The sequence below is a fragment of the Protopterus annectens genome, chromosome 1.part0, assembly GCF_019279795.1.
Source record: "Protopterus annectens isolate FY-2018-M chromosome 1.part0, PAN1.0, whole genome shotgun sequence".
NCBI lineage: Eukaryota > Metazoa > Chordata > Ceratodontiformes > Protopteridae > Protopterus > Protopterus annectens.
In genome coordinates this window covers 1918155759-1918181337 of record NC_056725.1, presented here as the reverse complement: position 1 = coordinate 1918181337, position 25579 = coordinate 1918155759, and the positions used below count along the sequence as shown (strand labels likewise).

Sequence of the window (25579 nt, the reverse complement as noted above, 5' to 3'; positions counted from 1 at the left end):
ATTTCCACTTAACATTATGGTAGTTTGGACTAGAAAGGCCACAGTATGATTCGGCTTATCTGTCAAAAATGTGCATGGGTGACACAGTTAAAATAAATAAAACATGACTTTCACAAGCCTGCATAAAATTTAACTTTCATGCTTAATTTTTATGGAAAACGAAATACAATTACTTCCTAGCCAAGATTACAGAATGGCTTGAAATGCTACTCTTTTTATTTTTACATCAAGATCCAGAATGTACTTCCTTTTAAGTGCAAAAACATCAATAAGCACTTTCCAAGGTAGTTCAGATCGAAGCAAAAGTTGGATGATTTGTTTTCCATTAATTACTAGTAAATCTAGACTTACTGATGAAAATCACACTTGTGCAATTGGCACAGCTTGGAGAACTGTTGTTACATACATTAATGACTGGAAAGATTAGATATTAAGAAGTTATGTACTCACCATAACATTCCATCTGAGTAGGTAAACTTCATTTGTCAGCAACCTATGGGGATTCGGATCCGACCTCGGATCCAAGCAGGCAGTTTTCAGCAGCTTTAGATCCGAGCTCCAAGCTCCTCCCCCTACCCGTAATCCCCTGCCAACCCTGACTGACCTCAGATCAAGTTTGCCCAAAAGCAGATACTGTCCGAAGACTAATACTTTCAAATAAGTGGGTAACACCCGTGGACCTGAGTATGAAAACATTCATAAGTGAGGGGGCAGGAGGGACAGTTGCTGACAAATGAAGTTTACCTACTCAGATGGAACGTTATGGTGAGTACATAACTTCTTAATCTGAAGTAGTTAACTTCATTTGTGCAGCAACCTATGGGACAGAGTCCCCAGCTACCTGAACCTTGGGTGGCCTTCATGAAAGGATGTTTCGGAGCACTGCAGAGCCAAAGGATGCTCTCCCTCTGGAAATAATGTCCAATTTATAGTGATTGATAAAGGTATGAGATGAGGCCCAAGTGACTGCTGAACAAATATCATCCAAAGAGACTCTAGCTCTAAAAGTTGCAGACGTAGACATAGACCGAGTAGAGTGGGCATGGACTCCCTGACGTGCGGGCCTGCCAGAACTTTCATATGCTAAAAGGATACACTGTGAGATCCATCTAGACAGCGTGACTTTAGACAAAGATTTACCCAAGTTAAATTTGGCAAAGGAGACGAACAACTGATCAGATTGCCTATGACCAGATGTCCTGTGGATGTAGAAGCGAAGTTGTCTATGCACATCCAGTGAGTGTAATTTATATTCTCCTTTGTTTTGGTAATTAGAGAAGAAGATTGGTAGGTTGATGGACTGGTTAATATTCGATTCAGAGGCAATCTTGGGAAGAAAGGAGGGATTGGTCCTGAGGTAAACTCTATCCTTGTGAAAAGTCAAATATGGGGGTTTTACACAGAGGGCCTGTAGTTCAGAGACCCTTCGAGCCGAGGTGATAGCCACAAGAAAGACCGTTTTCCATGACAAGAATTTAAGATCTACTGAAGCTGCAGGCTCAAACGGGGGAGCTGTTAAGGCCTGAAGCACCAGCGTTAAATCCCAAGGAGGGACTACATCCTTCACTGGAGGTCTGAGCAGAAAGGTGCCCTTCAAGAAGGTCTTACACAATTTCGTGGTGATCAAAGGGCCCAGTTCATTTCCCATGTGATAATGAGAGATAGCTGCATGTTGAACCTTGACTGAGGAGGAGCTAGCCCCTTGATGAAACAGCCCTGACAGGAAGTCTAATACCGCTGGCAAAGGAGCTGTGAAAGGATCCACATTTTGACGTTCTGCCCAAATGGAGAAACGTTTCCATTTGCTACTATAGACCTTTCCAGTAGAAGGCTTGTGCACTGCTACTAGAATAGTTCTAACTGGGGAAGAGATACCGGGAGTCCTAGCTACAAGTGGAACTGGAGCAGCCAAGCTGTGAGCTTGACATTGTCCAGATTCGGGAGAGGGAGATCTAGGGTGTGGGATATTAGATCCGGACAGGGATCCAGAATCCAAGGGGGATTCACCAGATGAGACCAAAGGTAAGGGAACCAGGGTTGACCAGGCCAGAATGGGGCAATGAGGATTATCCTGCTCCCCAACCGGCTGGCTTTCTGCAGAAACTTCAGCATCAGAGGAAGAGGAGGGTAAGCATAAAGTAGACCGGGAGACCAAGCATGCACCATAGCATCTCTTGAAGGTTCCCCGGAGGGGGAAATGAGAGTGAAGTAGTCATAGCATTTTGTGTTCGAGGGAGAAGCAAAGAGATCAGAACAGGGTTGACCCCATTCGGTGAAAATCTGATTCGCTATCTCGCGATTCAGAGACCACTCATGTGGTAACAGGATGGTGCGACTTAGTCTGTCCGCTAGGATGTTGGACCGCCCCGGAATGTGCGTTGCTATAAGAAAGCGGTTGGTGGAGATCGCCCATTCCCACACCCTCATGGCCTCTCGACAGAGTGGGTAGGACCTGGTTCCCCCCTGTTTGTTGATGTACCAGACAACAGACATATTGTCTAACTGAATCGCAATCGTTCCTACAGGAAGAAGGGGCTGAAGTGCTTGCAACGCTAACAGCACTGTCCTCATCTCTAGGACACTGATATGCAGAGAGGTCTCCGTGGGGTCCCACGTGCCTTGGACTGTCCTGCCCGAACACTGCCCCCTCCCCACCCGAGCCGGGAGGTGTCCGTGGTCACTGTGGCTAGGGGAGGGGCCATGGAAAAGGGGCATCCTTCCTGGAGATTTGGAGACTGGAGCCACCATAAGATGGCCCTCTTGCAAGCCCTGCTGAGGGGAATGGGATGGCTCAGAGGAAATCGAAGGAAGGACCACTGGACCTGGAGGGTCCATTGCAAGACCTTCATGCTCAAACGTGCCATTGGCAAAAGGTTGATTGCCGCTGCCATCGAGCCTAGAGCCCTCAGGACCAATTCCGCCGGAGGAGCTGGAGAATGTAGAATGGCCCATACATGTAGCCTCAGGGTTCATAGTCGGTCTGTGGTCAAGAAAGCTAGGAGCTGGTTTGTGTCTAATCTTGCCCCTATGAAGTCTATAGTCTGAGTCAGGGTAAGAGATGACTTCTCTATGTTGATAGTGATCCCCAGCTGTGGCTAGGGGAGGGGCCATGGAAAAGGGGCATCCTTCCTGGAGATTCGGAGACTGGAGCCACCATAAGATGGCCCTCTTGCAAGCCCTGCTGAGGGGAATGGGATGGCTCAGAGGAAATCGAAGGAAGGACCACTGGACCTGGAGGGTCCATTGCAAGACCTTCATGCTCAAACGTGCCATTGGCAAAAGGTTGATTGCCGCTGCCATCGAGCCTAGAGCCCTCAGGACCAATTCCGCCGGAGGAGCTGGAGAATGTAGAATGGCCCATACATGTAGCCTCAGGGTTCATAGTCGGTCTGTGGTCAAGAAAGCTAGGAGCTGGTTTGTGTCTAATCTTGCCCCTATGAAGTCTATAGTCTGAGTCAGGGTAAGAGATGACTTCTCTATGTTGATAGTGATCCCCAGCTGGGGAGCTAGACGAAGAAAGTAGTTTCTGGCTGCGCAGAGTAGATGTCTTGTCGGGGCGGTCAGGAGCCAGTCGTCCAGGTAAGGGTAGACCTGGATTCCCTGAAGCCTCAGGTGGGCTGCAATCACTGCTAACACTTTGGTAAATACCCTGGGGGCTGTGGTGAGACCAAAGGGAAGGAACCTGAATTGGAAATGACTGGCTCCTAGCCGGAAGCGGAGGAACCTTCTGGATCACCTGTCCATGAGAATATGGTAGTACGCATCCTTGAGGTCTATAGAGCACATCCAGTCATTCTCCTGCAAAAGGGGGAGAATGGATTGAAGGGTGACCATGTGGAACTTCTCTTTGGTTACTGACAGGTTCAGGGAGGAGAGGTCGAGGATAGGTCTTAAGTCCCCCGTCTTTTTTGGCACCAAAAAGAACCTGGAGTAAAACTCCGACCCGCACTGGTCTGGGGGGATGTGCTGGATGGCTCTTTTTCCCAGCAACTGTTGGATTTCTGTTGCTGCGGCCTCCCACTGATTGGGTGGGACATCGGGGTGGTATCTGCGGCTGCGTGGGTAAAGAGAAAAGGGAATCAGATATCCTCTGGATATAATGCGAAGCACCCAGCGGTCTGTCGTGATGGACTCCCAAGCTGCTAGGTGCTTCGAGAAATGCCCACCGACTGCCTCCAGAGTGGAACAGAAGGGCAACCCCTCAGGGGTGTTGCGTGGGTTGGTCTGAGAAGGGTTCTCTGGATCCAAAGTTGCGTGGGCCCCTTCTGCCTCTAGGGCGGCATCCACCCTGCCCTCCTCTGCCGCGGAAGGGCTGGGAGTCCGAAGCGGGACGGGACTGTTGCGACTTCTGGAACCACATCTTCTTCTGTCCCTTTTGGTTCTTGGAGAAGGACCTCTGGGAAGCAGAGAAGCAGACTCTGACGGCAGACAACATCTTCCCATCCTTCTCGCTCTGGACCAAGGTATCGCGAACAGTTTTGCCAAAGAGGGCAGAACCACCGAAAGGGGCATTAGTGAAAGACGCCTTGAAGGGTTCCGCCAAATCACAGTGCCGGAGCCAGGCCTGACGCCTCATGGCAAGGCCCGCTCTGCTGGCTCTAGCGGCTCCCTCTGTGGCGTGGGATAGAAGCCGCATAGAGGTGTTTGATATGGATCGGAGAGTGGCCATCCAGGTGGAGTGCAAACGTTTGTCCTCCGCCAACATGGAATCAGGGGGCGATGCAGCGTACTCTTTGATAAGGTCCCGCTGCAGCCGAAGCACATGTGCTATGTAGTTCAGCGACCTCACAGAGAAGGTAGCCGAACTAAAGACCCGCTTCCCTAAATGGTCCATCAACCGAGACTCCTTGCTCGGGGGATGAACCGAGGGACTCTCCTGAGCTAGTTCCCTCTTGGTGGCAGCCGCCACCAACATGGCATCTACAGGGGGACCCTTACTCCAGTGGGACTTGTCAGAGGGTGGGCTAAGAATTTTGTCCAGGCGCTTGGGGACTGGCTCCACAGTGTCTGGCTCCTTCCACGCCCTGGTAGTAATCAAATCTACCAGGGGGTTGGCCAGAGGGGACACCCAAGAGGTAGACGGGCCTGCATCAAACGCCTCCAGGAACACGGATTCATCCGAGGTAGGCTTTGGGGCAGACCACCCCCCCCCTTTATCCTGAGCATCTCCATGATGTCACCAAATGATACATCTTCGGGGGGTGATCTTGGGGAGCCTTCCCCCTCCTCCAAATCTGTGTCCTCAGTCAAGGACTCTGGGGAGTCCAGGTGCCTCCTTTTGCACTTTCGCTTGTGAGGAACCTCCTCGGGGGGGCTGTCCGAGGAGGTCTCACCAGCCACGTCTTGTTCCAAAGGAACGACCTGGGACATCAGAGCAGGCTGTCTCTGGGGCCGGGTGATGGAAGTCGGGCCCAACTGAGAAGGAGTGCAGGGTGGAGCCGTGGCAATGGCCGGAGGCCTGGATTCTCTCGACAGGACCCTCTCCACCACGTCGAATGCCAAGGGAAAGCTGCTCTCTCTGGGGTCCAAAAGCAGACCCTCCCTCAGATCCAATGGATGGATTGGAGCCGGCGCCGAAGTGATCGGATCCGACGGACCAGCATGCTCCGACCCGGACGGAGCCGAAGGCATACCGATATCGCTGGATCCAAAGCTCAGCCCTCGGCTCCGAGAGCTCGGATCTGAAGAAAATGGACCTGACAGACTCGAGGGAAGTGTCGGCGCCAAAGTACCTGAGACACCCCCGGCTCCAAGGCTGCCCGGCTCCAAAGACTCCGAGCCCGGGAAGCGGGATGGAGAAGAAGCAATTGGGGCAAAAAAAGGGGTCGAGCTCCCCCCGGGGGGGGGGGAGGCAGGAGCACTCCTATCTGCAATTGGGCCTGGAGGAATCTTCTCATCATCCAGTCCAAATCTGCATCCGTGAGACTTTGAGTAGATCTCGATGAGGCCACCGAGGCGGGATGGGAGTGTCGCCTCGATGACCTTGGAGATCGGATCTCCTCCTCCTCTGGACCCGGTGAAAAGCACGGGGACCGGATACGAGACGGAGGAGACCCAGAAGTCCTGGAGGGAGAAGACCGCTTAGCCGGGGGGGCCGAAGCAGAGGCCTCGGCCCGCCGCTTGTGGTGCTTCTCCCTCCTTTTCTCTTTCCTGGCCTCCCTCTCTTCCAGGCCTAAGGTGGGAGGTTGAGTCCCGGCCGGGGGGAGGGAAGTAGGAGTGGCAGCTGCCGCAACTGCAGCGGGAGCCGCAGGAGGACCGGAGGTAGAAGCCAAATCTGGGGTCAGAAGACCCGCCAAAATCAGCTTGGACCTCCAGTCCTTGAGTGCCATGGGGTTGAACGCCACACAGATGGAAAAACCAGAAGACAGGTGTTCAACCTCAAGGCACAACACACACCGAGTGTGGCCATCTGCCGGGGACAGCTTATGGCCACACTCGGTGCACTTAGAGAAGATCAATTTTGGGGCCTCAGCCACTTAAACTAAGAGAGAACACACACGTTAGGCTCCAAACACACACACACACAACCCTAACGGAACCATGAAGGAAGGGGGAGGTAAAAGATCAAAAAAATATAAGTTAAACTAGAGAGAAGTTTTACAAAAAGGGACCTGAAAACACACACACACAAAAAACAGAAGAAAGGAGAGAGAAAAGGGTATTTTTTTTCTCACAAAAGTCTCGAGGGCTTGGAGCTGTAGATCAAGCTGCTGTTGGATAACCGTGGCAAACTAGATCTTGGGTCAGTCAGGGTTGGCAGGGGATTATGGGTAGGGGAGGAGCTTGGAGCTCAGATCTAAAGCTGTTGAAAACTGCTGGCTAGGATCCGAGGTCGGATCCGAATCCCCATAGGTTGCTGCACAAATGAAGTGAACTACTTCAGATATAATGTTATGCAAAGAGCAAATAGAACACATTTAGGAAAGGAACTGCCTATTTTCAGTAAAGATCACTCAACCTCTGCTGAACAGGATAATACCACTGACAACTTTGGAATTTGGGATACAAGTATTCAGCAATCCGGGGATTCAGAGCATATAGAAAAAAAAAAAAAGAAAGAAAGCTGTGGATGTAGAACTTCAGCTGGATGAGAATTGTATGCTTACAAATGTATAAGCAATGAAAACAGTGGGATTAATAAGACTAATGGTGACAAAGATCATTCGTTTGTAACAACTGATGGAGCAGACATTACTGAATTAGAAGTTGAATACTCTTCAGACCTGGTCAGGACTGATACTGTTGTAATCAGAGATTCAATCATTAGAGAAACTGCTACTTAAATTTACAAAGAAAATAATGACCATCCAAGAGGAAAAACAGAGGATGAGAGAAAGGCCTTAGAATGCTTTAATGTTAGGGAGCATGGATCTGTTTTTACTCACGTTGTTACAAATGATCTCATCCACAAGGACTCTCTGACTGTTCATACAGAACTTACAGCCCTCTTAGACAGCATTGCTTGTACAGGTGTTAGGACATATTTTTCACAAATCACATATACAAAGGAGAGTTAAGTTACCAAGACGAAAATATTTTGGGGGTAAATTCCTGAATGAAAAAAATATCCTGTTTAAAAAATGGAAATGTGTAGAGCATCCAAGTCTAATTTTGGATACGCATGTGTTTAGACAGAATGGCGTGCACTTGTCAAGATTAGGGAAGAGAATTTTTGCAGCAGATATTTTGCAATATTTGAAAAAACACAGGGTTTTGCCAGGTTGAAAACTTAGCAGTTCACAGACAGCAACATTGATGCATCATCGGTGGTTGTTAATGCTAGGAGCATTAATAATAAAGTTTTTTAATTGGAAAATTTGCTACGTTCCCACAAGATTGATATCATAGTTTGTGAAACATGGTTAAAGAACAATGACTAGAAACCAGTTCTTTCATGGTATAAATGCTTTTATTTTAACAGACTCTGAGAAAAAAAATCAGGTGGAGGTGTTATAATAGGGATTAAAGATAGTGATGAGACCTGTGATTATTACATGTTCAGTGATAACACAAATACTATAGATTGTGTAACTGTGACAGTAAAGACATCCCTGGAACATATAACAATTGGTACAGACCACCAAAGTCAAGTGCTGATGACTCAGAGGAATTCATGTGTATAACAGTTGTTGGAGTACACAGACTACCAAAGTCAAGTGCTGATAACTCAGAGGAATTCATGTGTATAACAGTTGTTGGAGTATATAGACCACCAAAGTTAAGTGCCGATAACTCAGAGGAATTCATGTGTTTCTTGCATGAAACACAGGAAGGAAAATAATAGCGGCTGTGGACTTAAATTTACTAGAAATAGACTGGAACAATACAGATTCAAAAACATTTGTAAGGAAATTATTTATAGTGTAAGTTCAGTAACAGTTGCTTCAGATTGTTAAAAAGCCTACCTGGGAACAGAACATTACAGACATTGTTTGTGCCCCTAAATAAATTACTGTTGCTTCATGCCAAGTTTTACCACTGTTGATGTGCAGTGATCATGGGGTTAAAAAGGTTAATTTGCTGCTAGATAATTCTGCCAAATTGAAATCTAAACCAATGTACAGAAGGTTAATTACAGACTATATGGAAGCAAAACAGTCACTATGTAAAACTAACTGGAGTGAGGTGTTCATTGGAAAAACTGCAGATGGTATGTGGAAAGTTGTGAAAGAGAAATTGTTTGAATGCAAAATATAAAAAAATGTTTAACATCAGGATCTAAACACACAACTTCAGGAGGATATATTTCCATAAGGACAAGACACTTGATTAAGGTGAGAGACAAAAAAATATATAAGAAATGGAAAAGAGGTCAAATTACAACTTTGAAGACTGAAATAAACAAGCTGGACAGACAAATTAAACATAGGGCCAGATTCAATAACACCTAAACTAAGTGTACACTAAAAATGTACATGATCTGTATTCAAGAATATTCCTACCACATTCTGTGCTTTCTGGTCACTCAGAAAGATTATACTAAGTGTACATGTAGTCTACACTTTGTGGTAACCCTTATGAATCCCCCTCAGTATTTAAAGCTGCAAGAATATTAGTAGGAAAACTAAAATTAGGAGGAAGAAGATGAGAGTTATGCTTGTGTTGTCTGTTCACTCAGAACAGAGAACACTTAGTGCACACTTAATTTAGGCTTTATTGAATCCCAGGGATAGTGTAAACAAGATACAAAAAATTGAAGAAAATCTATATAAAGATACTGAGCATAACAGGAAACAGTTTAATAGATGCATAAGATGTGGTAGGAGTAAGGACATACAAATTGACAAACTGTGTGTAGACTCTGGAATTTATTCTCTGACGTAACAGATTACAGGTATACTTACAAAGTCTTATGCAAAGCAGCTTGGTTCCACAAAGGGGGTGATAAATTATCCTAGTGACATCCAGGTAACCTCAGACACCACACGCAAATTATATTGAAAAAAATGTTTACTAAATCATATATGAGCAGATTCCTCAAGATTGGAGACGTGCAATTGTTAAAGGAAAGGAGAGTAAGACAAACCAAGAGTCATACAAACCCACTTCATGTTGAGGAATAATAATGGAGAAGGTTATATTAAACAGATTATTGTTAGAAATGGAAAGGTTGGCAGTTGAAACCATACATTAAACAATGTTCTATAACTATGTAATAATAGCTATTGCACTGTGATGTAATTTATATAGATTTAACTTCTGCATTTGACAGGGTCTTACACAAAATACTGATCAATAAATTGGAACAACTAGGTACTGATGTACTCTTGATCAGATGGATAGCTGCATGGCTTACAAATATTACATGGCAAATATCATACAGAAATTGGACAGGTGAAATTCGTGGTTACAGTACGGGTGTCCGACAGGGCTCTATCCTAGGCCCATACTTGTTCAGATTGTATCTTTCAGAGCTATCTTTTTCATCAGAGGCAATCTACAGTTTGTATACAGATGACCTGAAACTGGGTATACTGATTACATGTGTTACAGATAGGGCATGTCTGCAAAAGAACTTGATTAAACTGACCATTTGGGCATAGGAGAATAATATGACGATTAATACATCAAAAACTAAGCATATGAGATTTTTGAGAGATGAACTGAAAGGTGAATATTTAATACAGCACACAATGATTTGAAACTGTAGATTCATTTAAAGACCTGGGTATATGGGTAAATCCAGCTTTGAGTTTTTCTAATCATATCAACCAATTGGTTAATGATAGTAATATAACTATATATTATATAAAAAAAGATTTATAAAGTCTAGGAAATCAGAAATGATGAAGTCAGTTTTTGTCAGTTACATTATACCCAAACTTGAGTATGGAATAATATATGGAAACCTTATAAGAAAACAAGCATGAGTAAACTGGAAAGAGTACAGCAGAACTATAACAAGGGTATCTATGGACGTGAAAATGTAAGTTATTCTGAAAGACTAAAATATCTGAACTTGTACAGTGTCTCTTACAGATTTTTAAGTGGAGACCGGTATATAGGGCAAGTACAGACAACTACCTCTGGTTATGTTTGGGGTTATCAAAAGTAGTAGAGAATCATCAGATAACACATGTAGATGATTCTATAGGAATGAGAAGTGTATCAATTGGTTCTCTGAGAGAACAGCTGATGCATGGAAAAGACTACGAAGTTACTTTAAAGCAAACATTGCTTTAGATATTTTTAAGAACTGCCTGGGCACTTTATTATGGGAACAAGTGTTTTGGTATACTGGCACTCTAAGAAAGGCATTAATACTTGTGCTTGAAATATCTGCATGTATGTATGTAAGCATTTGCCAAGCTACAAAAACATCCACTGTAATTGAGAGGCCTGCACTGCAGAATAAGTCAGGTTTTATTAAACACACTTAAAATGATGTGCTACTAACTACTACATCAGGTTATTTCCTCTTAAACTCATAATTCATTTCTTTAGTTTTCAGTCAGTTACATAAATGTAGTTATTTAAGTCAATCCTATAATTATATACGGCAATGAACAAGGTTACTGACTTTTCTGCATAAATATTTGAAATAAATATTTTAAAACAGCCATTTGTGATAAACTTACCTGCCACCAGCAATATAGGAGGCTTATCTGGATGAAGCTCCATCTGGCGAGCAATCCATGGGCCATCAAAATGAGCATACCACCAGCCTTTCTTTTTGTTCTGAGGGTCTTTGTACTGATCGACAGGGCGAATGAAAGGAATGCGGAAGTACCGTTGCTGCCTGTTGGCTTCAATCTCATGATGGCTGACAGGTAATTGTGATACAGGGTTTTGCTCCGCTATAAAACAAAATTAAAGCAGTCATGTTACACTTTTCATGCATTTGCCATAAAAAGTAACACAAACTCAGTAATTTTGTGTTTCGGTGTTGCAGTGGAAGAAATATTGATTCATTTTTCCAGATTAACTACTGAGGCATCCTCAAACTAGGTAATATGAAGGAATAACAGACATAGTCTCATCACACGAGATGCTCCATAATTTGAACTTCTGTAGCAAAAAACTGTTGGGATTCCCTCCTTTGCAGTCCCCTGCTAAACAGACAGCTAAATTTTCTCTCATTATTTTGGGTGGACTTATGTCAAGTTCACATTCAAGCTAATTAACGTGCTTGAAAACAAGCACCAATGGAATAAATAATTAAAACAAAACATATTAAAACATATGACAACAGAATGCAACAAATACATAGCACAATTACAATAATAAATCAAAATACATCCAATACTAGTGCACAAATGGGTTTTCAGAATTATTTTAAAACTAGCTAGGGTGGAGGACTCCCTAATCCACTGGTAGCAGACGTTCCAGAGATGTGATGTTTAATGACAAAAAGAACATGTACCTGATGTCTTCAGATGCAGTTATATCTAATGCTGGAGGTCTTCAGCAGTAGTTAATTGAGAAAATCCCAAAAAGTAAATGTTATACAATCACAGCTACTAAACTTGAAAGACCTAAGAGCTTAAAATCCACATCCTGAAGTACTAGGTCTGAAATGATACCCAGTTTTAGTATACTCAAAGAAGGTGTGAACAAATGGCTAAGTGGCTGCAACACTGTTTAGCAGTTATGGAAACTTTTTTCATAGCAATAACTACAAACAAGGTACAGGGTTTGATTCTCACCTTTGAAGGGAAACTGGATAGGCTTAAATGACTTGCAAGGCTAGCTAGCCTGGTACTTACCTATGAACCCATAAACAGCAATGCTATTAACCGGAGTGGATTTTGGAGAAAAGTATTTTACAGATTGAATTTAAAACATTGCAAATGGCAATCTACTTTGAAGGAGCTTACTTAACCTCTGATAGCACCTCCCTCTCAGGAGCAAAGGAGATGAACAACAGTTTCACCTTCTTGAAGTTAAGCATCCTCTTCAGGTTGAACCTGACTTGAAAATGCACACCCACATACATCCAGTGCATGAAGGATTCTCTCCCCAGCCCTTGAATTCTGCCCTAAAAATAAAACAAAGAAAGGAACAGGCTTATCTAGGGATATTTCCGAGACCACCTTTAGGAAAAAATATGAGTCAGTCCTAAAGGGCACCAATTGTTGAATGATGAAACAGGGTTCCTAACCGACCAAGAAAAACATCTTCCAAGAAATGAATGTCAGGTCCTCTGACAAAGCCAGATCAAAATGGAGGATGGATGTACAAGACTGGAAGTAAAGAAGTTCATATCCTTGAGGAGTGGCAAGATGGTGGCTACAGCATATGTGCCTCCTGTAGCTTCTTCTGGTTTATTTTTTAAACAAGGGATAGCCACTCCCATTACCTACAACCACAAGTCTGGTTTATGAAAGCCTGGTTCCAGAATCTAACATCTTCATTTTACATTATATCATTTTGATACTAATAAAATCTGCCAGCTGCCACAATTCATTCACAGAGGCACTTCATTTACTTAAGTTTGTTAATGAGGACAGTGGACTGATCCTAGATAATGAGATTTTAGCCATAGGCTGGGTACATTAGAAGAAGCATAGCAGGAGGTTCCAATGACAATACTGCAAAACAGACAAGACATGATTACAAAGTGTTTTCTAAGTAATGAGTTCATCTCAAGCACAATATGCAAATTGCTATATTGCAAGGCAGCTGGAGACCAGCAGAAGTCAAACTGACAGCAGCTCTTCCAGAGCCCTTTCACTTTGATAGGGGAATCAGTTTATCCTATCCTCCTAGCTACCCCTACTAGCACCCCAAGCCCATTCCTGATCTCAGGCTGCTGGGACACAGTGTCTCTCTGCAACTGGGCTGGATCTAAACTGTTGCCTTTTGAGGAGTTCCAAAAAATCATTGTTTTAGTCTCTTTAGTGTTCAAGATAAGTTGTCTTTTAAGTAACTAGTAGTGTACACTGTTAAGATGAGGCATGTTGGAAATCATGTACTGTTATTTTATGACTATGACCACATCACTAGACGACAAGAATGTCTATGTAAAGGAAAAGGCTGAACAAGTGGAGGTCAGCATGAAGGGAGTTGGTGAATATGCTGAACAGTAGAGAGGCTAAGATTATGCCATGGGGAATACTGGTAACTGTTTTGTTGAGGTGATAATGTATTATTGAATTTTACTGCAAACGTTCAGTCTGTGAGATAACTGTAGGAACATTTAATGATGTAGGAAACAAACATGGAGTATTTAGTAACAGGGTGTGATTTACTGAGTCAAGAGATTTGGTGAAAGATAATGTACATGTGAGATGTCCCTTGCTAATTTTAGCATGTACTATGTCAGTGAGGGAGAACAAGGTGGTTTTGGGCACAATTATGTTTTATAAACCCATCCTGATAGGAAGACAATATGTTATAATGACAGAGATTGCTTGCAAGTTGGTTGAATGCAGCTTGTTCTATAAGCTTAATTAATGATTTAAAAGAGTAGTCCTAATTCAGAGGCATTAGAAGGTCTTTTGCTCTTAGGTATGTGTGATTTCTCCCATTTATATTTTTTGTTCACAGGTGTCTCTTAAGTGGACCATCAGCTGCTCAGGTCTCTTCCATAGCTCCAACCTCATTTAGGTACCATCTGATGCAAAGAATGGAACTGGGGTAACTGTCAGTGGCAGTTACAAGCAGTGTAAATGCACACATACTGGTAGATTCCTTTTAATTGGATCTGAACATAAATCCCATACTCGCTCTGGGCATTTTAACTGTTATACTCAAGGGCTTGTTTATGTCACTGAACGTCTTTCATGCAATGCAAGACTGAAACAGCTCTGCAGGTTATGATTTATCAACATATATATGTTATCAAAAATGAATAACTCTTAGTGAGACTTTCCTGGAACTGCCCTACTCTTAATAAACGTGTCTTTTTTGTTTTTTAACTCATTCACTCCAATGGAACTCAGGAAGTTTGCACTGTAACTTCCAATGGGCGGAGCCTAAGCCTTTTGACAGAATCAAATTCTGTCCTCACATTTCAAACAAATGTTCATATCTCTGGAACCATAGTGGTTATGAAAGAAGTATAAATGGCAAACTCTTCAGCACAAACTATTTTTTCAGTGGTATTCTTTAGGTTCTAGGTCTTAAACGGAATTTTCTAAGTTACAGTAAACGTGTTTATATGACGTTATCGAAAGATGAAAATAGCGAACGCTACTTCATCGAACCTAAAATATCTAAACCACATATCGAACATTCAGAACAGCGAATCTTTTCCTTGGGAAAAAATTTGCTATTCCGAAACACATACACACAACACAAGCACACCTAAAAAACATCAATACACACACATACACTTATAATCCTACAACTAACCCTACACTAAACTATACATATACTATCTATCCACTTATCTTAACCAAAACCCTAACCCTAAGGTCCATCACTATCGCACACTCACCTAAGCCACGCCCTAAATCTAACTCACTTAACCCGTCCCTAAACATAATTCACATAACCCGCGCCCTACCCCTAACTCACCTAACCCGCGCCCTAATCCTAACAACCATACAATCGCACACTTACCTGAACCTGACCCGTAAATCTCCACCACAGCGCTGAAAATAGCGAAGCCACAGAACCGGCCAACCAAATTCTTTCCCTAGGAAAGAATTTGGTGTTCTGCAGCTTCGCTATTTTTAGCGTTCGATTAAAACGGGTCGATATTAGAACATTCAAAGTTTTAAAACTTCGATGTTCTGATATAGACCCCAGTAAACACAGTAACTATTACATCTGTAACATTTTATGAAGAGCTTATAACATCTCTGCAACCACTCAAGTTACACACATACTGTCAGCAACATTTTAATAATCTGAGAGCTTTCATACGAGGCTAAGGAGTTTTGTCTGTGTTACTTGGTTGTTGAGATATTTAGAAAAATGTAAAAATTATAGCTATATAAATTAATATCATAAAAACAACAGTTATTATCTACTTACCTGCACCAATCAGAGGTCAAATATTAATGCAGTTGAGTTTGCTATTGCATAAGCTTTAAGATGAAATCTTTTAAAACCTTGTTCATAGTACATTTATAGAATTATTGATGTAAATATGAACAAGCAATATTTGATGCCTAGAGGCGTCAGTAGGACTTAACTGCAGATGAACCTGAAGGCATCACTCGGATGTAATGAGTTAAGTGAAGAACATTTATACAGGTGGTGACTGAAGTTTTCTGTGCTCATTCTAATGAAGTTTGGTTATCGTTATGGGTGAATGTGCTGAGTTTTAATTAATTCCTGGTGAAGACAGGATTTTTTTTTTACTGTTACTTTGTTGACCTGATATGGAGCCCATGTTGACACCTAATAACACTAGTTCTTTATACTCTCAAAATAACAGTGAATTTCATGCTAATAATTTATAGAGCTGTGATGAGTTTCATCAACACTGAAGGGATAGTTATGTATCAGAGAAAATTCCACTTCTATGAAATCAGCTCCCAGTCCACAAAGCAAAGAACCTTTCTTACTCTGTTCAAAGATAATTTGGATGAATGGATGAGTAACACCAAATCCCCCCCAGTTTAGCACCTTTGTCCCTCATGGACAGGGAAACAAGTAAATGTAAATGTCCCAACATATCCTTGTTTTGCCTGTCTCTTGGTTATCTGTGTAAAGAATATAAGAACTAAAAACTACCATAGGAATGTAAGCCTAGGCTTCTTAAGACTGTCTTATATCAATAGTCTAGCAAGCACCTATGAACTAGGTTGTCATCCATGAAGTTCCTTTAACATCTATAATCTGAACAGGTCATGTAAATATTTTCACAGTCTTGTCTACAGGTTCATACTTTTACTTTGTAACTTAAATAAAGCATGTAAAATTAATTACCTTTACTTGGTTCCCAAAATAGGTACTCGCCTTTAACAAGATGCCAACTCCTGAAATGCTAGAGGGGATTTTGCCTACCTCGTGTATAACGTTACTACTTGGCTACCATATCAAACTTCAGCAGTAAAACACACAATTGCAAAAAAGGACTTCTATATGGCCTACTTTATGGTTAACGACTTTTAACATTTCTAACTGTAATTTCTTTGCTCCCACTTTTTTTTTTCCATATGATACTGTTCAATCTTAAAATAAGTAACACCAAGTTAATTACTTCTTTTTTTACCAAAATGAGGATTATGGTTGGGTCCCCAATCATAACCAGTTTGTTATGTGTTTTTAGATATAGATGTTGTTCTTGAGGTGAATCTTGAAATCTGTGTCAAAAAGACACAACAAAAAAGGATATGATCAGACACAACAAATCATAATTATTTGTAGTGCATGGAGCTTAAACTACTTGCACATACTACAATACTTAAAGAACATAATACAGGAGGACTAAGCATTTTATGACTTTGACAGCTTTAATACATTTACTGCTGGCACACAGAGCGGCAGGAAGAAAAAGTTTAAAACAAATTATACACTTCATTCAACCACGAAAGAAAAAAGAAAATAAAAGTCTGAATGAAGTGTTCAATGTTCTAGTGTATTTTGTTGCTTCATCCACTATTCTGGGATGGTTGCCTACCACTATTAATCCTATACAATTAGACTAGAGCTTAACAGTGGTGAGTGACACTTAAAAACTTGTTACACACCTTTCCTATGTCAAAAAGGTGCTTAGCGAGCTTGTCTTTTTCTCAGTTTTAGAGAGTAACTGTGACTCATTCTCCACATGCAGCAAATAATAAGAATGCTCTTCTTGGTGAGCACATGACAATTACTTAAGTTTTTCATTTAGGCAACATATTAGTTACTGATTTTCTGTACAGAAAGGTTTTTAAATCTATCTATTTACTTCATCTTCATTGACCATGGTAGTTCTACTACACTAGTGGCCACTTTCCAGGGGTGACCTGAAGTGGTATTCTTACTACTAGAGGAAATTTAGCCTGTGCATTAGTGAATTTCCCCCACTCTTTTTGACAGGTGCTTTGGAATGTTTTATATCCACCTGAGCTATCACCAACTCAAGCAGACGGGACCTCGGTTCAATATTTTATCCAAAGGACAACACTGTCAGGAGTGCAGCAACCCTCTAATGCTGCGCTGTACTGTCAACAATGCAATCACCTACAAAGGGACTACAGCCCATAGCTTTCTGGTCTTCCAGTATAGAAATGAATGCTCTACCTCTTGTACTACTGACATTGCAATATTAATGTTAATGCCAGGCACAGGCATCTGTGATTTTTACAACCTACAACTATGGTTAATATTATATGATCATATAACAATAAAACCCATTTGTTAACCAGGGAGGCTCAGTGGACACACAGTCCCTTTTTAGGGGCAAACTGGGAGCAACACCTGGTTAAGTGACTTGCTCATGGTCAGACAATAGGTTAAGCATCCCTTTGACTAGCACTTTCTCTAATACCTGCTGGAAAGCACTAGGAAGCCTTAAACTGATACAAGCACTCAACTCTCCTTGTTAATAAGGAGAAATTAATAGTAGGCACTAAACAGCCTATAATTGCAAAGTACCTTGCTAAGGTAAGGGAAAACAGCTCCTGTACTTTACAAAAAAAAAAAAAAAAAAAAGCATCAAACCAGGCATGTCCAAGGGTCAGCTTCCGGTGATTTCTCCTGTCCACCTGGTGAATCTGGGCATACTGGGGCAATGCAGCAATTGCCTCATGTACACAGACAACCCTCTCCTCCTACCACCCAACACTACAACCTGTGAGAGATGCACTTACATAGCCAAAATGGAAGCAAAGCTCTCTCCACCCAAGATTGTGCTAGACAGTCAAGAGGAGAAGGTTAACACCCACACTACACCTCAAGCAACACATAGCCCTTCTAAACCCACGTCACCAACGCCCACATAGAGCAACACTAAATCCACATATGCAGAGGCCCTTAACTGTAACCTGCCCAAGCAACAAGGACCTCTGAAGCTGAAACGCAAACAAACACCAATTACAACCAAAGTGTCACATAGTTCAAAACACCTGTGTGCCACCCAGCAACAGCCCCTAAGGCAAGACAATGTACCTAACACTTTAGTCATAGGTGACTCTATAGTCCGGCACACTGATGTCCCTCTCACCAAGTTGAACAAGGAGAAAATTACAGTCAGCTGCCTGTCGGGTGCCAGGATCCACCACATAACACATGCACTCAAGTCACTCCACAACAAGTACAAATATGACTCTGTCATTGTCCATGTTGGAGTGAATGACTTGAGACGTACCTCCCTGGACTACATGAAAAGAGACATAGAAGAGCTCTCGGATCAAGTGGCCCAGGCAGGTATGACCCTAGCCCTGAGTAGCATCCTGCCTTCACCCAGAATGATACCACGATATAAGGACAAAATGATTGACTTCAACAATTGGCTAAGCTTCTGGTGTCATTCAAAGGGGATCCAGTATCTGTCTGCCTGGGACGACATGACTGACAGACCACGATGCTTTGCCAGAGATGGTCTGCACATGTCGCCTCTGGGATTCAGGTTACTGGCTAAGGCTCTTGCCACCCCTATAGTGCCTTTTTTAGGCAAAGTTCAAAGAACAAAACCACCACTGTAACAGGTACAAGCATGCAAAATCTGAAGGTAATGCTACTCAATGCTAGAAGTCTAAATCTCAAAATGCACTCTCTCGAGGCACTCCTAAAAATGGAGAACATCGATATCTGTGCAGTAACTGAGACCTGGTTCAAGGCTCCAGAGAGCAGCCCTGCAATACCAGGCTACAACTCTTACCACACTTTTTGGCCACCAAAGCAGGACCGAAACACTAAAGGTGGAGGAGTGTCAATATTCACCAAGGATATTCACACCACCAGGCTAGTTGCCCAACACAATGCGTCTGAAATTCTCCAGGTGCAACTAACACTAGGTAAGACTGCAATCCAAATTGTAGCTTGCTACAGATCCCCCACGATACCCCAATATTCTCACTACACCTTTCCAAACATACTGGAAAATATTAAGATAGAACCAAAAACCCTAATACTGGGTGATTTTAACTACCCTGCCATTAACTGGGAAAGCTACTCATGTACCAACACCCTTGCCCTATGGTTCTTGGAATTCATAAATTCCAACGCCCTGGATCAACTAATCCATAGTCCCACCAGGGGCTCCAATATCCTAGACCTGGTCATTACCAACATGGGAAATCGATGCTCCACACCTATGGTCACCCCCTCGTTAGTCATGTCTGACCATAAGCTAATCATCCTTAACATCCACATCCCACCCCCACCCCCCAGTAAGGAAACCTCCATAAAAAACTTCTCCAAAGCCAACTTCATGCTACTCAAGTCAGAAGTGACAAACTTCATGACACCCATGCAGACGGGAGCTGAAAGTTCAACTGCTGAATCCTACACTAAGGCACTGTACGAGCACATCCACTCATGCATAAATCGTGCCATCCCAAATAGAACCAAGATGCTTTCATCCAAAAAAAAGAAGCCAATCTGGTGGTCCCCTGCCATAAACAAACTTTACAACAAAAGGAAGAAACTGTTGCAGAAAAGAGGACAATCCTAGGATGCAAAACCTTCCTTACCAGCCTCAGTAAGAAACTGAGATCCCTCATAAAATCCTCCAAAGCTAGTTACGAAAATAAAATTGCCAAAGATTCCAAAGACAACAACAAGGCATTCTATAACTATGTCAGGAATCTAAATGGCAATGCTCAGATCTGCTCTGAGCTAAAACACAATGGCATTATATATACTGATCCCAAGGATATTGCCAATATCCTGGCAGATCGATTCGGTGCCAACTTCACCCCCCTCTCACCCCCTAAATGGCCCATCTCAATACTGGAAGATTGCCAAATTCCGGTAATAACAGCCACACAGGTAAAAAACGCACTCTCCAAAGCTAAGAATACAGCATCCATGGGACCAGATGACATCCCGGGCTGTGTACTACATGAACTACAATATGAACTGGCACCTCACCTAAGTGTCATGTTTAATCATAGCCTAACCTCAGGTTTCGTGCCCACTGAGTGGTGCACAGCTACAGTTATCCCACTCCACAAAGGGGGATCCACCTTGGATCCTGGAAACTACCATCCCATCAGTCTGACAAGCCTTATCTGCAAGGCCATGGAGCATATTATCATGGAACTTATAAACAAAGACATTGGCAACCTTCAAACACTGGACCCCACCCAGTTTCGGTTTGTGAAGGGCCGATCTTGTCTCCTGAACTTGATTAACTTCTTTGAATCAGTCTCCAGAGCCATGGACAAGGGTAAGGTGGTCCACACAGCCTATCTAGACCTTGCCAAGGCCTTTGACACCATCCCCCACTCTGGAATCATAGATAAACTTACTAAGCTGGGCATTAATCCCTACGTCACCCAATGGGTTGCTAACTGGCTTACTGATAGAACCCACACTGTAAAAGTAGCCGACTCCAAATCCAGCTCCAGACAAGTGACAAATGGAGTACCTCAGGGTTCAGTCCTGGGACCGCTCTTGTTTGGCATCTACTTCTCTGAAGTACAGGCCAACACTAAGGGACTCTGGATAACAAAGTTTGCAGATGACTGCAAACTGGGAACCATTATTGAATCCCCAAATGATGTGGATACTCTACAAAAGGGCCTTACAGAAACAGATGCTTGGTGCCAGAGTCATGGGCTCAAGCTCAATGCCAAGAAATGTATAGTTATCCCCTTTCGGAAAAAACATGTATCCGTGAATTACCATATAAGTGGCAGTACACTAAACACCGAAAGTTTGATAAGAGACTTAGGGACACAGGTGGGCAGTGGTCTCACCTTCAATAACCACATCGCCACAACAGTCAGGAAATCCTTCTATGTGGCACACCTCATCATTAAGGGCTTTTCATCCAGAAAAAAGGAGGTCATTGTCCCACTGTACTCATCCCTCATTAGACCCATTATAGAATACAATGCCCCGTTTGGTATGTACCTCTCAAGACATCTGCAACAACTGGAAAGGCCACAGAAATACCTCACTAAAAGAATCACAGGCCTAAAGCAGATGCCCTACGCTGACCGCCTTAAAAAACTCCAGCAATACTCTGTCGCATATCGTCTACTCAGAGGCGATCTTTGCTTAACATACAAGGCCATGTCAAACCCAGAGCTGTTGGACATGCTATACTTAAAGAAATCCCAATCCCTCAGAGCCACACGCTCCAGGGATCTAAACCTTGTCATCACAACAAACAAAACATGCTGGAGGGATAGGTTCCTGACCCAGAGACTCCCCAGACTCTGGAATAGATTGCCCATACATGTCAAGCAGAGTGCCTCTTTGGTTTTCTTCAAAAGGAACCTTGACGATTGGATGGGAGAAAGGAAATTCACCCCGGGGATCACGTCAATCGCCCTGCTAGACAGGGGTCCAAGGAAGTAAATAGTGTGGGAAGAAATAGCCAGGGAATTGTTATGGCTAGGTTTGTATAGGCCCTAGGGCTGATAGCCTAGTGCCAACCTATGAACCTATGAACCTATGAGGGATGAGGGAATCAAACTCTATACCAAAGGAACTATAGCTCACAGCATTAATCCTCTAAGCCAGCTCCCTTAAGTCAAAATACTTTTCATCTGTAATTTCTTTGGTTAAGTGTACTCAGTTTCAACTACCCAAGCAACCCTTACTATCCCATAAACCAGTACCAAGTGCTTATACCTTAGCCCCTAAGACTACGCATTGGTCATAAGTTCATCATTCATCAATGTGCTCTAATGAAAGTCTCTTAAGAATGATGACAAATGGTGAAAATTATGGATTCAGAACTCATTTACCAGGTTATATTACATTCAGCTTGTGAATTTTAGTAATGCTTGCCTAAGACCTTCAGAAAAGCTACATATTTCCCAGGGTCCGCTGAACTTTGTATTGCGTGTAAACCAGGAAAAACAGACACTTTATTCTAGTTTTGTCCCTGTGTATAGAAGCTATAGGATAATATTAATAATTATACAAGTGAACCTGATACAACATGATATAACCTGGCAATTTGCTATGCTATATAAAACTGATTTTGCCAATGAAAATTCTTACTACTATTTTGTTGTAGCTAAGTTTTACATTTCTTCTCTGTGGTTAAACCTAGAAAAGGTTAACATGACCACTTTTAATAAGACTGCTACTGCTTACAAAGTGTCTCCTAAATTAGAAAACATTTTTTCCACTGGCCAAAACCATATGAGCTCCTGTTTTGAATTACAGGTACCTAATGTGATCCATAATAATTTACCTTTTCTCATGCATCCTACTGTACTTGCATATAAAGTGCTGGATCAGTGCAACTCCTATACAGTTTAACTAGCTGTGAAGCTTTAAAAGCTTTTTTCTGTAACTTTTTGCTGCCACACACACACACACACACACACACACACACACATATATATATATATATATATATATATATATATATATATATATATATGTATATGTGCGAGTGTGTGCGTATATAAATATATATATATATATATATATATATATATATATATATATGTTTAAGAAGTTCAAAGAAGAAGGGTTCCTCAGAGGTGGTAAAAACTCACAGCCCATCAAAGGAACTATTACACCACATATCACTAGGTTGCATTTCTGCTCTCACTAAGGCTATTTGTATAAAGAGATTCGAAAGACCTACAACACGACCAAGGAATAACTGACACACCAAGCCATACTAGTGGCTGCAAACGAACTTACTGAGGTGGCAAGGGATACCTGTATTGCACTTAGCAGCACACAAATGGTGTAGAAGGCTTCCTGTTGCTTTCAATTACTTCAAATAATACTCCTAAAATATTCAGATGGAGGAAAATTAACAGAGGAGACAACTGCTGCATCATCTGAGGCATACTGCCTTGGCTTATATTATGAGGTCCCGAAAATACAAGCATTTGAAAATACAACCTTTTCAGACAATATGGGGCAGCAAAGATGAGTTTTGATCTCCCTCCTATGAATTTTGCAATCAGGAAAAAAAAAATCAGATGTTATAGAGGAAAGAAATCTTCCTTGCACTGGAAGAGACCACGCATTCATCATCACTTCCCTCCTTGCTTTGCTGAACTGAGCAGAAAAGCAGAATAGTTGAAGGTCCACTTTCTCCCATGTGACAACTAGGTTATTCTCCAAGATGCACCAGTCCTAGAAACCCTAACTACACAAAACTTCTAATCACTCAAATCCATGACAGATCTGCACCTATGGCTCTGGAAGTCCACAACACATTATCTTCCAACATGATGTGAACATCTGATGTCCCAGCCTAAAGAATATGCCCGGTTTCACAATGCTACTCTGCAGGGAGGGTACAAGCATCAGGAATACTGTTCGTTTATGCTCGTGTTCATGATTGTTCATGTGCAGCTCTGGTCTCAACTCCCTTTCAACAGCTTTAAGGACAAATGACACAAAATCTATGGAGAGGCTCTGTTCCTAGGATTCTACTTCCAGTGAAGTACGAGAAAAGAAAATGAGCTCCTTGACTAGCAAAGTGCCAACTGTCAGGACCTGTGATGGGTTCTAGTACAGGAAGTGATGGCTCACAATGTGACAGGTTGGAGTCTTCACCTCTTCTAGAACCTGATTACAAGCATGTGCCATCAAAATATGCTCCTTGAGGGTGTGATGATTTTGTAGCCACTGACACTTCATTACCCACTGCACCATCTATGTCCTCAAACATGCAAACCGAACTGTGAATACTATGGCTGCCATAAGTCCTATGAGAAGATCTGAGCCTGAACCTTTCAATGACTCCATACCAACACTGTTAAGGCTACATATTCCTGTACCTTATGTAATGGGAGGAACAGTCAATAAAAAGTGTCTAGTTTTTTACCAATGAAAGCAGTTCTCTCAAGTCAGAAAAAGGGAACATGTCTCCCAGTTTACAAAGAATAATCCATAGGGATGTAAATGCACAGGCTTACCTAAGCCATGGATCTTTTCAGGAACATCCTCAATGGAGACATCAGGAATCAGTTACCCAAGTAAGGTAGCACACTAACGTCTTCCTTCTGAAGGGCCTTGGCTGTAATAGCTAGACCTTTTTATAAATACTCAGTTGTAGAGGAATGCACAAATAGCATCGCTTTGTATTGAACGTGATACCATCCCACAGCAAATTCAAGATAAGTACTGTGAGGTCCCAAAACATTAACATGCCAAAAGAGCCATTATTTCTTCTGACACCACGTAGAACCTAGCAGCTCAAGAATTACTGCTAGAAATATCACCATCCAGAATTTGAAATATCGAATGTACACGGTGAAGCATTTATGATTCCAGAGAGAAGAGAATTCTTATATCCTCTCTGGTACATGTATAAGAAAGAAGTAAAAACTTTAGCATTTCTCCAAACACTGCAGTACTTTTTTGGAATATGGTCAGGACTTGTTCCAGAACCCATGCAAAGACAACTTGGTTCACAACTGGAGCTTTTTCTGGGGGAAGTTCTTACAGCTTTAAATCATAGTTGTCTCACATCTGAAACTTAAAGCTCTTCTGTGTTGGTTTGGCAACATACCTCTCAACTTCTTAGTACAAGAAATCTGGACAAAGCCAAAAAAATGGTGGACCATGGTCCAAAATCAGGGACAGATTTTAAGTTGCTTGAATAACAAGCTCTGCATTAGCATACATTTCCTGAAAGATATAACGTCTGAAACTGAAATGTCTGTCATAATTTAGTGATATCAATCCCCATACCCCAGTTATTTGCCAGAAATCACATATTTTATGAGGAACAAACCAAAAATATGAGACTAAGACCTGGACATTTTACAAAAATCTAGACAATTGAGAGGTATGCTTGGAAAGCTGGTGAGAACTTGAAGAAACAGTCTATTACACGTAGTCATAAGCAACAGTCAGGGTTATTATTGTTGAATTGTTTTTCTTTCGGTTTTTCCCGGTTAGGGGTCGCCACAGCGAAACTCCAGTCTGCTAATGATTGGCAGTAGTTTTTTTCTACGGGTGCCGAGGTGCCAGCTCGACGTCCAACCTTCAACAAAGGCACGCCCATTCTACGCATATCTTTCGAATGCCACTCGATCACGGGGAGGACATGCAGACTCCACACAGAAGGTGCTCCAGCTGAGAATCAAACAGGAGAACC

General features: G+C 42.4%; 1 protein-coding gene across 1 annotated transcript in view; it reads right to left on the bottom strand.

Annotated features, from left to right (window-relative positions):
* Positions 1-25579, bottom strand: part of MYO6 (myosin VI) — a 692995-nt gene that overhangs the window by 10492 nt on the left and 656924 nt on the right. The window contains exon 29 of the mRNA XM_044077058.1: positions 11079-11297. Within this exon, the coding sequence (XP_043932993.1) occupies positions 11079-11297 (219 nt within the window). The remainder of the gene's footprint in view (positions 1-11078; positions 11298-25579) is intronic.